This window comes from Tenrec ecaudatus, chromosome 6, assembly GCF_050624435.1.
Source record: "Tenrec ecaudatus isolate mTenEca1 chromosome 6, mTenEca1.hap1, whole genome shotgun sequence".
NCBI lineage: Eukaryota > Metazoa > Chordata > Mammalia > Afrosoricida > Tenrecidae > Tenrec > Tenrec ecaudatus.
Genome location: NC_134535.1, coordinates 103,942,528 through 103,958,817, shown reverse-complemented (window position 1 = coordinate 103,958,817; position 16,290 = coordinate 103,942,528). Strand labels below are relative to the sequence as shown.

Here is a 16,290-nt window from a genome sequence, read left to right as displayed (position 1 = left end):
AGTATTGTCATTTATTTTGCATTTTCCAAGAACACCTACACACGTCTCTCCTGCGCAAGGCCAAGCGATTCGTGGCCTTTCCAACCCGCATCGGTATGGTTTAGACATGAAGTGGGACTCAAGGAATCTGGTCCCTACTCAGCTTCTGATTAAACAACTTGGCCGCCCAGTCCATCTTTGTCGACCATATTTTTTGTACATCTGCCCAATGTGTGGATTCAAGATGATCTCTCACCCGCTTTCCAAGATTCTAAGTAATGCATTAGGTATTGAGGAAGCTCCCCTCCAAAACAACATTTAGCACGGGTGACTACGTTGCCATGCTGCTACACTCTCGAGAGGGCTGGGCCAGTTCTGGTGGGCGGCACTGAGGTGCGGCTCAGGCCGGCGAGGGTGGCGACAGACCAGTCGATCCCAACAAGGCCAGTCTGGCTGCCTTGAAGACGCGGCCAGGGGCCCGGGCCCGCGTCGACGACAGAAGCCACTTCCGCCTGGGCTGCGTATGACGTCAGGGCCGGGGCGGACCGGTCCAGCCAGCGAGCCGCGGCGGAGGAAGGGCTCGCGAGAGTTCAGGGAGGCCGCCCCGAGATTCCGGCGCGGCCGCCGGTCCCACCTCCGGGGGCGGGGCGAGGGCGGAGCCGGGGCAGCGGAGCGGACGGGCTCCCGGCCGGCTGCCGACCGTGCTGAGGCTGAGCCGGCCGCGGGCGCGACCGGAGGCAGGTGAGTACCTCGGCGGCCGCGGCGGGGGCGCTCGGGCTCGCCGCACCTGCGCCAGCTCTGCGGGCCAGGGGGAACCCTCGGCGGGTCTGGCCGTCCGGGGAGAGCCGGGCGAATGTCGGGGCCGGAGACGTCTCCGGGGCGCCCCGGCTCCGGCCTTGGCCCTCCGGCTCGCCGAGGTGCCGCTGACCGGCCCGGTCTGTCCGGAGAAATGGGAGGCATCCTTGCCCCGCCGCGTCCCCTTCGCCGTCCGCCCCTCTGCCCCCCAGCACCGCGCTCCGGGTCCCTGCCCGGGCTTCGTGCACAATAACAAATGTCGCGGGTCGTGCCCGGGCATCCCTTGAGCCCCTCTCCCGTGCCCGCTAGCCTGTGTCAGCGAGAGGGAGGTTCTCGGCGCGGCTCTTGCGTTGTGGGGGCTGTTTTGTGTACCGTTCCTAAAAACTGATGCGTCAGATGGCTAAACACTTCTCCAGGAGACACCGCCAAGCCGCCCAGTCTCAGGAGCCACGGAATGTTCACGACCAGTTTGAAAATCTGCCCGTTCCACTGGTGCAGCAGACCCCCCGAAACATCTGTGCCTCCCACTCTCTTTGTGCCTTCGGATTGGCACACACTGCACTGGTTCTTTGGTAAGGAAATCGGAAAGCTGGTCAGCCGGTGAAGTAGGGGGCATTTCACCTTTAAAAAGTTGCCAGGTGACAGCTAAAAGAACAAACTTTTATTTTCCAAACCACTGGCTTTCCGTTGACCGATGCTACTTTTGGTGGGATTTTTTCGGCTGCTATGCCTGCAGGAATTGATTACAGAAAGAAAATCGCGTTTGCTATAAATAGTGGCTTGTCCAGAAGTGTGATACTCTTGATCCTGACTTGGTAAAATGCAGAATCCACAATCTTGTCTCTTTCATGTAACTCAGTCGAAGTTTTGAGAGAAGCCCCAAGAAGGCGTAGGTGCTAACTTTTTTGCTGTTAAAAACCAAGGAAACCACTTTGTTTTAATTTACAACTCCTGGATGTAAAATGAGGGTTGAAGAGTGAGGCGCTCTCTTTCTTTCTGGGTGGGGGAAAAGATGGCTTTAACATTTTCAGGTCTACCTACTTTATAAGGCATAGTTGTAAGCAAAATTTTGCTCACCCAGAGTGCAGGTTTTTGAAAGTTTTTGTTTTTCTCCCCAAAGCCTTATATGTATGTGAAACAATGGAAACCGCTTTGTCTGTATGCCTCAGGATATATAAAACAATTAAGTTTATTATACTCTGCTTCCAAGTAGTTGAGAAGTATTGTATGTGATTTAGACAGTCTTGGGACTCTTGTGGGGAGGTGGTAAATTATGAGGACGCTGGTCCATTGCATAGGTTCAGCTCCGAACTTTTATTTGGATATTCCTGATCTCAAGATGGGTTAAAAAGAGAAAAAAGGGGTATGACTTAGCTTTAACTTAGTGCTCTCTTTGTTAATAGGGCCAATAATGCTTCCCATCTTGTTGGGTTGTGTTTAGAATGAGAAGCAAAGTGGAGTGTCTTTTCAGGCCTTTTTGAAAGTCTCTAGCACTGGCATTTCAAGAAAAAAAAATTGAACTGAGAAAGACCACATTGAGTGCCAGCCTTCTCTAACTTCTTGTTTTTGAGAGTTAGTTGTAGAAGAAGTCAAAATTCAAGAATAGAGGCAAGGAGCATTTGTGCAAATAAATAGCAGTCCACAGCAGTTTCTATGCAGTAGTAAAACAAAGAACCCCAAAGGTAAGACGGTGTAAGAACAAAGAATGAATTGTCCTTTCTAGAATATTATGACTATTAAGGCAACTGACTCCATTCAGCCAGTTGTTTTCAGAAAAATCATGTTCTCGCAAAGCTAGGGCAGTTCCATTGTGTTTGTGAAGTTGGATAACATCCTTTCCCAGTGATCTGGGATAAGCTAGAGGCTTTTTTTTTTTTTTTTGGAAAGGTGGTGTGAAAATATATGTAGCAGAGCTGTGCCAGGTCAACAATTTCTGCATGTACTATTCAGCACCTTTGGCTACAGTCATCAAATTGTGTCACCTTTCTTGATAACCGTTGTAAAGCAAGTGCACCACCACTAACACAAATTCATAACTCCTCTTCTGTGACACACCCCACCCCCACTCCCCAGCTTCTCATCTCTCTTTTGGAGTTGTCAATTGGATCACATAGAGGCAACTTTTTAAAGGAGTATATTGCTGAATGCAGACATTGGTTTTTAATTTGGCTAACCTATTATTTGGTTCGAAGATGACTTTAGGGGTGAGTCTTGATTCAAGGTGTAAAGATTTCTTTAGGGTAATAGTTTCTGAGGTCATGTGACTTCAGTGGCTCCAGATAGTTTGGATTCCATTAGAATTTGAAATTCTGTTGGAGGCTTTGCCACATTTTTTCAAGAAGGAAAAGAGGGCACAAGTCAAAGCTAGAAAGTTTTGCATCACAATGTGATGTTAAAATGATTGTATTTTACATAAATAATGTAGGCTGAATCCAGTAAACATATTGTCTTCTGCCATCCCTAGGATTACATTACAATCAGCAGATGGGCAAGTTATGGATAGGTTCAACTTGACATATGCAGAAATTATGCTGCTATACAAAGCATCATGGGATTTTTGAATGAGATAATCAAAATAAGCTTTTCAACATTAAAAATTAAGATTTTTTTAAAGGTATCCTTGCCCAAGAGTTTAAAAATAAACATCCCCCCTCTCCTCCCAGTTTTTTATTTAAGTCTTAGAGATTTAACTAGGAATGGTTCTTGAATTTAAATGCGCGGGTTACTTAATCCTTTTGTCTTCTGGTAAAGGCTTGCTGATTGACTGAATGCTCAGAGCCCTGAGGAAAGAGCGGAAGGCTAATGAGAACAGTGTTCCCGGCCAGTTACACTTGAATGAACCTCATCTCTGTTTTCAAATGCATTGTATGGGGAAGCCAAGGAGGAGGGGATTAAATCCTACTAGACCAATTATAGAAGACTTGGAATAGGAAGTCGCATTGGCATAAATGATTCGGTGACAAGTCATATTTAGCCCTGGTGGTGATTTTGGGTAAGTGTTAGAAACCACCCGACTTTCTACTCCCGTCAAGATTTGCAGTTTCAGAAACCTTCCGGAGCAGTTCTGTTCTGTCCCATAGGTCACAATGAGTTGGGATCGACTCCACGGCAGTGAGTTTGGTTCTCTTTTGGTTTGGTCCATGGAGGTTAAAAAGGCCCCTGGTTTGAACCCATCAGGAGAAAGATGTGGCAGGCTGCTTCTATAAAGATTTCCAACATTAGAAACCTTATGAGCAATTCTCTTCTGTCCTTTGGAGCCCCTGTGTGTGCCGCCCACTCGACAGCAGTGGGTTTAATCATAGCACAGAGGTAATAAGCGAACCCCCAACTTGTGAGAGGCTTTTGTTTGTCCCCATTCTAATTGCTCTTTTTTCAGTTTCCTTTATTATTCCCTTTTATTAGCAATACCTTTATAGATCTGATCTTTATTTGCCTTGGCAGTTAACTGGCAGATTACAGGCTGCAATATTGTGTGTAGTAAATATTTGTCACTCATAAGATGTACAAACACTAAGGGTGCTTAAGTGCAGCTGGCCTTAAGTTCAGTTCATCCTAATGGCAATATGTGTGCGATAATAAGTCAGTCTTTGACTGAGTAGGGTAGGTTCTAGAAAACCCAACAATAGGGTAATTTATGGTTGAGGAGCAAAGTCTATTGGGAAAGCAGCAGGAATAAAGCCAGGATTTAAAGCCAATATATTTACATGATTAGAACAAAGAAGTCAAAACAAATATTTAAAAACTTTCTTTACACAGTATGTGTTAGTAGTGATGATATACTGATTGATAAAATGTTTAGGATTTTCATAATTTCATTCAGATGCTTATAGTTTGACTTTGTGTGTGTATAAATTCAAGTTTCTCTGTGTATAAATTTCTCTGTGTGTGTATAAATTTAAGTTCTTTGTGTGTGTATATTTAAGTACAGGTTTGATATTGAAAAATTATTTTTTGAAAAAATGTGAGTTAGTTCATCAATGGGAAGTGATGCATGTTCTTAACTTCTTCATGATACAAACTCCTGGGGGCATAGTTTTGCCTACATTGAAAACCTACAGACCCTGGTAAATCCCTCCTTATAGAGACGTACTCCCTGCATAGATCTTAGCGAAGACCTTTACAACTGTTTCTGGCTCCTACTGGTGACCTGGCAGTTCACGCTGATGTTGTAAATGCTAAAGGCCTCCACACTTTACAATTGTCTGTGGCTTTTGAAGGCCGTGCTTTTACTGGGCTTAAGTTTTAAATTCTTGACCAAGCTCTGTGCTTTCCCCTGCGTTAAGTCCCAGACCATCTGGCAGCTGAAATGGAAGTTGGTTTTCTGGCTCTGCACATAGAGATGTCTTCCTGTTCTGTCTTCTGATGATTCTTACTGGTTGCACGGGTGTTTTCTTTCACCGACAGGCCTCTGATCTTGTGTGTGTGGTCAGCAGTCATTGTTTGCTTACCTTTTTCAATTTACCTTCTTTTTTACACCTGATCCAGGAGAGGATTCTTTCCTACTACTTCCTGACTTCTGGGACCAATTTACTCCTTTTGTAGTTACTGAATATGGTGGAATTAATAATTTTAACACATCAAAATCAACCACAAACAAAGCACAACGAGAATAAAGGTGGCAGAAACCAAGATGGCTGTGCATGACTGCTGTTACATCTCATTTGGCAACCAGCATTACTGTTGCTTTTGATGTGGGGCCTGACTTTCTTGCTGTCTATGAGGGTTTAGAAAATTGGTAGTTCGGAGACAGACAAGCTTCTTTATATATATTAAGCATCTTGTGGGGGAGTAGAAAGTGGGGCATGGCATGGTATGGTTTTCCCTCCATAGAATTATTGTTTCTCTGCTTTCCTGACTTGGAGATTTTGACTAAAGATCATGAGACTTCACACATGCTGGAGACACATAAGTAATTTGTAAGTTTCATACAAAAATGCCCTTTTTTTTTGGCTGGGTGGGGTGGGGTTCTTCCAAATCCATGGCATATAATCTCAAATCTTTGTGATAACTGCACATTGTTGTCCCTTTTGCATGATCTTAATTCCTTTTTTATCCCTAATGGCACCCAACAGAGTACTAACTGCTGTTTCCAGATGTCACACGCCTACCTTGACTTGTAGCGAATCCATTGGCTGTAATATGTACACAAGAATGCATGGTGTTTCTTCACGCACTGTTTACTCATTACCGTTTGTATCAGAGTCTCTTTTTCAGATTAAGGACAAATTCTCCTGGGGAAAATGTTCAGTACTAAGTCAGCTATTTTCAGATTTCCTATAGAAAGGAACTTATGCTTTGAGTTTATTTTAAGAATAATATTAGACACCTTATATTTCTATTGGGTTTTAAAGCTTAGTTCTTACAGAGGACTGTTGTCCCCAGCAGTTTTAACGTTCTAACTTCATTCAAGCCAATTAGAGATCGATCTCGTTGCATCCACAGCATTTTCTTAAATGTCTTAAACTTGTGTTAAATTTTGAGCTTTTGGTCAGAATTGGGAAGCAGGAAGGTTAGTTCTGTATTAAACATGACTTGTGCAAAGTCCACCCTTCTTGTGAATAGGAAGGTAAGTCATTGAATTCCTGTGTATCTTCCTGGGGTGAACAGCAATGGAGGTGGACATATCTGACCTGGCTTCCCTATTGCCATGAGGCAAGGGTCAGACATGCCTCTGCACTCCACCCTTCTTTACCTCTTTTCCCACGAAGTCTCTTGCTGGTTCTTAGCCTCTCAGCCACGTATCTGATAGCCAAGTCTCTCCAGTCCTCAGCCACACGGTCCCTGGGCCTTTGTCTCCATGGGCCAGGAAAGCAGCACTCCGGACTCCTGTAGTCCTGTCCCCCGGTGCTCAGGCACGAGGAGGAGAAGGTAGGGTAACTTCTTGGTGCTGCTGCCCGGAGCCTCCGTGCCACAGTTGCTGATAGATTTGGTCACGGCAGCCTCTGCTACGAGATCCCGGCCCGTCCTAGTCCAGGGTCCTCGGGTTGCTTCAAAGCTGGCTCATCCTTTTGGCCAGGGGGTGCTAATGGAAACTGATCAATCTTCTCTCTTAGGATTGATCAACTGATCAATGCACACACTCTGTTTGCATCCTCCCACCAAGATCATTTGGTGGGAGTTTCAGAGACTTGGGTGGAAGAACTGGAATAAGAAATTTCACTCTGCCAAACTTACCCTGTACCCAGCTGCTTGCATTCTAACAAAACAATTATGATTTGGAGGGGGGGGGAATAAAAATCTAAAGAACTGGGGCTGGTTACAGGCTTAATGAGGTATCTTTTAGAATCTGAACTCTAAAGAAATGGGTAAGTGTATATTTTGTAAAGTTGTATTGTTTGAGAGGTCAGAGAGCTCCTTTAAGGAAGTTCTGCTTTGGAAATAGAATTTTGGAGTCCCTGACTGGTGCAAATGGTAGCATGTTTGGCTCCAAACAGTTGGAGGTTCCAGTCTACCCAGACGCTTCAGGAGAAAGGTCAGGCGATTTCTGAAAACAAGTCATTGAAAACCCTGAGGGGCACAGATCTGTGCTGCACACACGGTCGCTTCCTCAGAGTGGGAGTCAACTTACAGCAATTACACCAGTGTCTGATTGTATTAGGTTTACTTGGACTACGCTGTGAAAAATCATACCTGGTTAAGTGTTTGCCCTTAGACTTGCCCTCATTCAGGAGACACCCCACCATGGTGGTGCTTTCTGACATTGCTCTACTTGTCAACAGAGGCTGGTTTCCTGGTGTTGTAGTGCAAAGGAGTTGCCCTTTTTTGTTTTGACAACAGAGATCATTTTATCTGGACACGTTTTTCAAAGATGGCGGAGGATATGCTTCATATGTCAACTGCAAGCTAGCTAAACAGAATAGAGGTTTTCCTCAATTTATGGCTCAAGTAGAGAATATTAATCCTGAATTGCATGGGTTTGACCTGTTGATATCCTGATCCTGGCAAATCCTAGAGGGATTGTGGACTCGTAACATTTTAGTGAGGTTAATTATCATAATTCACATTTATCATCTTTTTGCAAGTCATTGTGTTAAGTTCTATGGCAAAATAAAAAGTAATTTCTTTGTCTTTCCATTTAGGTCGTTTTAATCCAGTAAGAGACAAAATGTATGGGGACACACAGCTGTAATTCACACAGGAAGCAATGAGAAAGTGACAGGGCAAAGAGAGAGAGAGATTGTTTCTGGCTAAGAGAGAAAAAATTCCTAGGAGACATGACATAGGAATTGGCCATTTAAGAGTGTAAGGCATGCCAGCCATAGGGTTAGCATGAGATGAGTTTTATATCGCTAAAGCACCTGATAAATTATATGCTAATTTTATTAGGTTTTACCTATCTCCGCTATGTGGGATTTGAGCCAGCCCATTGAACTCAGGTAGCAGGTGTTTATCAGCTTTTCATTCTCTGTGTCTAGGACTCTACCTGACCTGTAAATTCCGAGTTGCACTTTGGGAAGATTACAGTGGCCGGAGTGAGTATGGAATGGATTTAAGGGAGGATTTAAGGGAAGAGAGCCAGAATGGAAGGCCCATAAAGAGACTAATTTTGATAATGCAGGAGCTGGATCATGAAGGGCTGCTTTGCAGTGGTGGGACTGGAGGAGAGAGATCAGGGTGGGTTTGTGCCATTGTTGAATTGTGCTCTCCCCTCCACCCCCAAAATATGTCTACTTGTCCGGGCCATCCTCAGTGGTTTGGCAATGATGTAATGTCGCAGTTAGCTAACGACCTTCCTTGATGTGATAAGCCAATCAGTTGTGAAAGGATTAAGGGTGGGACCAGCACTCTTAATCCCTCCATCACTCCAGTCTTAAGGGGGGGGGGTTCCCTAGGGTGTGACCAGCAGCCCCATTATCTTACAAGCAATACAAGGAGAGAGGCAAGGAGAGAGAGGAAAGAGGAAAGAGGGAGACTTGCTACCACCAACAAAGAAGGGCCAGCCGTGGAGTATGCCCTGTGAAACCCCACTCCCACTGAGAAACTACTGATCCAGGGGAAGATCCATGGTAAGACAGTAAAGGTTTGCAAGGAATACCAGGCCCGTAGATGCTGAAAGGAGGCAAGAACCTTTCCCCAGAGCTGATAGAGAGAACATGCCTTCCCCTAGAGCTGACCCTCAAGTTTGAACTTCCAGCCTCCTAAACTGTAGAAGAATGAATTCCTGTTTGTGCAAGCCACCCACTTGTGGTATTTCTGCTAAAGCTGCAGTAGCTAACTCAGACAATGAATGATGTCCCTTCCTGGATGAGGCCCAGAGAGTTCTTTGCCTCTCTGCTTTGCCTGGGAGGTGCCAGCTGTGTGCCAGGAGGGGCAGCAGTGGACAACCATCGGGCTCCCTCAGAAAGCAGGCGGCGAGTGCAGAGCTCTCTCACAGGAAGAGAAAGAACTGTAATGGGGCATGGCTGCTAAACCACCCAGGGAGCCGTGAGAGGAGCCCCTGAGGAGGAGGAGGAGAATCCCAGAAGCGTTCCCTGGAGCCGGTGTTGAAGCTTAGCCTAGCCGAGAAGGACGCATGGGGTTTTTCAGGCAGTGGGAGGGTGTTACAGCATAGAGATCTTGAAGCCATCGGCCACCTGACTGTTTCAGTGTTGGACGCCGAGGCTGACTACGATAAATGAACTTGCCGTAATAAAACGACTCTTTCCTTGCCATGTTCTTTAGCACTCTGTTTTTCTAAGACTGGCTGTCTTGTCTTATTTTTCATTACACTTCTGAGGAAGTGTTCCCAGTACCTCATGCAGCCTCATGGAAGCACCTCTGCTTTGCTTCCCACTCCCGGCTGGGAAGTGTTCCTGCTGGTGATAAATTGTCTCTCGCTTTCACTTTGTGAAATTAGACAGAAAAATTAATGATACCATCAGCTAGAGAAAGAGAAAGAAATCCACTGGAGCCCTTTTCTCTGGTGAATGATTAGAACCACTGAGGTGGTGATGTAAGAAGAACGCAGGCATCAAACAGTCCTTCAAGAGCACTGGGCTTGAAGGGGAGCAGAGTGTAGTGGGCTCGTAGTTATTTACCTTTCTTGTAAGGTTTCGCGGACCCTCAAAGTTTCCCAGCGCTATGTGATCTAGTGCTGCAGTTTTTTTTAATCCTTTCTTAACCTTGAGCTGTTGGTTTTAAAAATAACACAATTTAATAACAGCATGTTTGTAAACTTTAAGTGGTGGTGTCTCTAGTTGGTCTCCTCCCCTTTTCTGGTTGTTCAGAGATCTGCAAATAGTAACTTTGATCTTTATATGAGTGATCTATCTGAGTACTTTAGAGCTAACAAGCACTACAACTTTCTTTTTTGCATAAATAGCCTTTCTTCAGGAGTTTTGTATTTTCTCTCTGTAATTGGGCCATAGAAGCCAAATAGTTAACTTGTTTTCTAAGGACAACCAAGCGAAGTTAATGGTAGACTCCAGTGGGAATGGGTCTGTTGTGTTTGTAGGCTGGGGTTGGCAGCTGTGGTAGCTCTCGTGCTGCCAGTGACAATCATTAAAATTTGGGGGCAGCACCAGGAGGACCGTGAAAGACAAGAAGGAGGGAAGGAAAGGCTCTCAGGTTGTCGAGATCCCAGATAGGGAGGGAAGGAAAGGTCCACATGGCTTAAAGAGGTCAAGTGCCTGGAGCACCTGTTCCAGGTGCCATTTGGTGGGAACACTGCCACGTTTTAGGATTAAGTTGAACCTAGGATTAAGTTGAACCGACAATAGTCCTATCTAAAAATACACTGGGTTATTGTTGTGCTAAAAATGGCCATTGGTTTTAATCAAATGTTTCTGGAGTTAGTTAAAAAAAAGCAAATAAGCACTTGTGTGTGAACTTGTCTCTATATTTAGAATTGAGAAGAAGAGGAATGAGAAATTAATACACTTTACGTTAGTGGAAATTACAAATGCATTTCTGAACTAGAATAAAGGTTTAAGATTTACAACCACAGACGTGTAGCTCTAGTCAGAAGGTGGTGGAAAGGATGTGGAGAGTAAGGAGGAACATGTATTCAGGTTTTTACAGGTAGTAAAACTGCATTCTAATACACCTCCCACAGAAAACCCACTGCTGTCGATTTCAACTCGCAGTGACGCTGTAGGACAGAGGCCAGCTGTTCCCTAGGGTCCCCGAGGTTGTGTAAGTCTTCGTGGAAATGGACTGTCTTATCTTTCTCCTGAGGAGTGGCCAGTGGGCTCCAATGACCAATTTACTTAACAGCCCAAGATATCACTGGACTTATAAGAAGGAAAAATAGTGTAAGACATTCTAAGTTTTCCTTCCTTTTCAGAAAACAACAGTGTGAAACAACAGAATACTTTTTGTTTTCAATTGTGATGTGGATGAAAGTTTACAGAAGAAATTGGCTTTCCTTTCAACAATTTGTATCCATTTTGTTTCTCGACATTGATCACAATCCCTGTACTGCAAAAGCACGCTTCTGACTTGGTCAATATGTTTACTGTCTTGTTTTTCCTTTTCTATCACTTTCTCCTCTCAGAGCTTTATCCCTGGGCAAATGCTGTCCTTTGGGTCTCTTATGGGTGCTTATTTTAATAAGTGCATACCTCTCGGTGTTATTAAATCACCTTTTAGACATGTCTGTAGAGTGCTAGGCTGCTAACTGCAAGGTCGTCAGTTGGAAACCTCTAGCTGCTCCTTGGGAGAAACTAGGTTTTCAATCTCCAGAAATAGTTAACAGTCTCAGAAACCCACAGGGGGCAGGGCTCTACCCTGTGCTATGGGATCTCCATGTGTTGGAATCAGCTTCATGACAATGAGCTTGGTTTGGTTTTTAGTTGGCATATTATTTGGCTGCAAATCGAGTGCTGGGGAGTGAGTTCAGTTTCAGGTCTGAAAGGTGTCTCAGGGCAATCCTCTCAGAAGTTTCAGCAGTCTCTGTCAGGCTAGTAGACCTGGCTCATTTTAGAACAGTGAGTTCTGTTCTTCTCCCCACCCTTTGTGATTCTTTTGAAACTGTCAGCAGTTGTAACTGGCCACTAACTGGGTCTGCCCGTCTCAGAGTCATGGATTTTGGAGTTCCTGGGCTGTTGGCGGAATTGTTTACATCCATTTTCAGTTTTCTTCACTTTTCCTTAGGTTGGGTAGAGACCCTCATTGCACCTTACATGTCGGATGTAGAGCATTGGTTTAGTGGGCTGTTCCAGCCAGTTGACCATGAAGTCCCTCAGGACAATGGCACTGAACCTGCAGGTTCAATAACTCATGCCCTCACGGCATTTGTGTATGACTCTAAGAAGAAGAAAGCTTTTTTTTTTTTCTTCCGGATGCTTAAAAAAAAACATGATTTTAGTTTTTCTGTGATGGTGAAAACTAGTTATTTATCAGATTTTTAAGATGTACTGGATTTAGTTGAAGTCGGTTAACTCATTTTCTGACTTGAAAGATACTTTAGAGGTAGTCTAGTCCAATTCCGTGATGTGTTTTCCCTCTACATCATCCCCAACAAGTGGATATTTAGTTTTCCTAAATATTTGCATTAATTGCCTTAAGACTGGATTTCTGGTGACATTGTGGCATAGGCATTGCACTGCTATTGCACTACATTGCACCTCGGGAGATAGATGAGGCTCTCTTGCTCCTGTAAAGATTTACAATTTGGGGAGCCCAAAGGATCAGTTCTACTTGATCAGTAGAGTCGCTATGATTCGGAGTGAACTCGATGGCGGTGGGCTTGGTAGGTTTGGGATCTCCTGTAGACAAGGAACTTAACTGGAGCACTGCTGCATATTTCCATTGTAGTGGTCTTGAGCCACTGTGTTCAGTCCTCTTTTTTCTTTTTCCTTGGACTCTGCCTCAAAGAACCCGAGGTCTCTGATGTCTTCAGTGATCACTCTGTAATGTATTCCAAATTTATGCACCTGCTCAGGCCGCTCTTTAAAGCTTGACAAACTCCATGGTTCGTCTGTCTTCTGTGCCGCACAGGTCACACGGGATTGTTTGTTCAGCACGACTTCATCTCTTTCCCGCAGTTTCCTCATGCCCCTCTCCTGTCGCATGTTCTTCTCTGTTTGATTGGCCAAGCCACTCAGCCTTGACTACCTGCGCTCCCTTATCACTCAAATCTAGTCATTCACCAAGTCTGTCTTTCTGTTCTCCCATTTGTCGTGGCTCTTTCTCCACTGCTAGTCTTTGCTGAGGTTCTGCATTACCAAAATAATCAGCTCCCTGCTATCAGTCTTGCCTTCTTCCAACACATCCTCTATGTGGCTGCTAAAAGGGCTCCTAAAACATAAATCTCCTTTTGCTAGGTTAATGTTTAACATCTCTCATGGCTCCCCACAACTTCTCCCAGACTTCTCCGTAGAATGACATATAAGTCCCTTTATGATGTGGTGCCTTTTTGTATTCTATTTTATTACCCCCTCAACTGGTGTCTGGTACCATATGGCTGAAGGCTAAGCTTTCTCTTACCTTGGGTCTTAACATTGTGGAATGCCCTTTCCTCACACTCCTGGGTAATTATGCTGCCTTCTTTATAGTACTCAGTGCCTATAGGCATCTCTTTTTCAGAGTTTTCTTCACCTCCCCACTCCTGCCAAGGGTAGGTACCCTTACTTTGCTTGCCCACAGACTCTTCTGCATACCTCTTTCCTAGCTGACAAATGTTGAACATTTATTAAGTTTCAGACACAGAACGGTGTTCATTAAAATGTTCTTATGTTGCTATTAACTGGTTCTTATCACAGAATTGGTGATAGTTTTCATGACTCCAAACTGAAAAGAGTTTTTATTTGATGATGGCTGTCTCAAATCTGCTCTGTTTCAGGCTCAGCATCATCACTTAATTTGTTCAGTTACCATAAGATTCCAAACTTTTAACTTTCCTATTTCCTCCTTTCTATATGTACTGCATTTTGTTAACTTTCTCTCTTAAATGTATGGTTCATTTTAGAGTTGTCTTAGCAAGAGGGGGCTTCCTGGATGTTTAATACTTGGATGTGGATATTTGCCGCATGGGCATCATTTTTCTGGGATCATAAACGTGAACCTTTGATTATGTGAATCTACTTATAAATGGCGGGTGAACAGGAGACTGCTGTAAAAACAAGGGTGACCGTTTATTCAGGTAACTTGGAGAAGGATGGAAGCTTGCATCATTTGATCAGCAAACCCTTATACATGTAAGATCTAATCTACATGAGAAGCCAGTTATTCTTAAGGTGTGAAATGGAGAGCTGGTGACAGAGCCTCTTTTTGATAAAGATGCCTGCCCAGCATTGCCCTGGGTGGGACCTGTGTCCTCCCTCCATGGGCAATGTTTTGAGCCCATGGGCAGTGTTGTCTTGCTTGTTATACTTTTTCCCAGAACCCCCAGATTAATGTAACTAACATGTTGTCGCAGTCTTTTCACTATCCAGAAGAAAACAATTGATGAGGTTTTCGCTTAATTTACTTTCCAGTTATGCCTCGTAGAAACTTCACTTTGCTTGGGCTGGAATGTTTCCAGATCTTCTAGACACACATGTTCTTGAAATAATTTATGTTGATTGCGAATTTCCACTATTGTGTTTGATTCGTGCTAGTATACTCCCTGATGTTGGCTTAATTTTCAGATCAGGGCATTTTATACCGCTCCTTTGTACCGACTGTAGGCATTGCCAAGTCCTGAAAACGTCTCTAAATCTGGGCTGGGCCAGTGTGGTATTCATCTTCCTTGTTCCTTAAAAGTAATCACTGCTGACGTCAGATGGATCTTGACTGAAAGAGAATACCAGCAAGATATTTACCTGTGCTTTGTTGACTATGCAAAGGTATTTGATTATAACATACTGTGAGTAGCCTTGGGAAGAAGGGATGCTAGAAGGCTTAGACCAAGAGGCAGTCACTGGAGTAGAGCAAAGGAATCCTGTGTGGTTTAAAACCAGAAAAGGGTCGTATCCTTTCACCATACTGTTCACTCTGTCTGCTGGGCAAGTACTCCAAGAGGCTGAGTGATATGCAGAAGAACAAAGGCATCAAGATTGGAGAAGGCTAATTAACAATCTGAAATATGCAAATGACAACCGGGTACCGAAATTGAGGAGAACTTTCTGATGAAGATCAAGACTGCAAGCTTTGGTATGTATTAAAAATCAAAGTAAATAAAGCCAAACCGCTCATATCTGGACCAGTAAGCAATATTATGATAAACAGATAAAAGATCAAATTGCCAAGCATTTCTCTTTCCTTGGACCCACAGTCAACACTCAGGAAATCAAATGATACATTGCACTGGATAAATCTGCAGTGTCAAAGTGCTAAGCTGTCACCTAGAGGACTAAGGTGTGCTTGACTCAAGCCATGGTATTTTCACTCACCTCATATGTATGTGAAAGCTAGATTGTGGATAAATACGGGAGAAAACTCGATGCCTTTGAATGATGGTGCTGGTGAAGAATACTGAAAGTACCAAGGACTGCCAGGGGAGCTAACACATCTGTGGGAAGGAGGACAGCTGAAATGCCCCTTCAGCGGGAGGATGGGTGAGACTGTGTCTTCTATACTTTGGACATATTATTAGAAGAGACCAGTCCCTGGCAATGGACATCATGCTGGAGGAAATGGAGGGGCAGCAAAAAGAGGAAGCCCCTCAAAGAGATGAATTAACACAGTGGCTTCAGCAATGGGCTCAGATGGAACAACTGTGAGGCTGGTACAATATTGGGCAGTGTGTCTTTCTGTTGTACATAGAGTTGTAGTCATGTAGTCCATAATACCTTACAGCAATGTTAAGATTGCATAAAATCTGTGGACAGCAATGTAATACTTTTTAATTTTTGCCAAGCTTTATACTTAACAAAAATTATTTGTATACCAGTATCACAATTGATACGTAATAGCTGTTTTTTTTAACTGTGGCATAGGGTTTTACCTTATTAAATTTCTTTAAAGTTAATCTTCTGTCCTGTTAAAATTGTTTTTCTGCCCCCTTTAGAATACTCTACAAAATTTCTAGTCATCCCTGTATTTTGAAAAGGATGTAAAAATTTCACCAGTGGTACCTAGGCCCTATAAATGTTGTGGAACTTAGTTGTGAATATTCCAGATTTTGTTACTTAACCAGTTAGGTTGTTAGTTAGGTTGTATAACAGAATGAAACATTGCCCAGTTCTGTGTCACCTTCATGACACAGGACTCAAGAACATTTGAGTCCGTATAAGTTATATCTATTAATAAGCTCATTGTTCCACATTCTCACCCCTCAAAGAACTGGAAAGTAGAATTGTTGAATGCTTTGCAGGGAGTCACACAGATTATTCTTCCTGTAGCTCTGCCAACAAAGGAAATAAAGTTACTTGGCAAGCTTTGTTCCTTCTTAACCCATCCTGATTCTTAGCGATTATCCATCTTTGCCTATTTGCAAACCATCTGTTCAATCATCTGTTCTAGAATTTTCCTCAGATTGAATCATAAGCTGAACAGTGAATATTAAGTCCATGTTGATATACTTTCCCACTTCGACAGGAGGGCCATAGTATAGGAAGCTCCTGTCTTTCAGCAAAGCACCCAGGTCTTCCTTATTTTTCAGAGTGCTAATCG

The 16,290-nt window shown here is 43.8% G+C and overlaps 1 protein-coding gene across 3 annotated transcripts in view; it reads left to right on the top strand.

Annotated features, from left to right (window-relative positions):
- The first annotated feature begins 612 nt into the window (after positions 1-612).
- The window catches only part of STK38L (serine/threonine kinase 38 like), a 108,271-nt gene continuing 92,593 nt past the window's right edge, over positions 613-16,290 (top strand). Inside the window, exon 1 of one of the 3 annotated variants that reach the window (XM_075551947.1) lies at positions 613-720. Coding sequence is in view for 1 of the 3 variants with exons in the window: in XM_075551946.1 (XP_075408061.1) it covers positions 1,229-1,346 (118 nt within the window). In the remaining 2 variants the exon portion in view is untranslated. Of the gene's footprint in view, positions 721-1,197; positions 1,347-8,224; positions 8,247-16,290 lie in introns of those variants that run through there. The other 2 variants (XM_075551946.1, XM_075551949.1) reach the window with 2 other exon arrangements.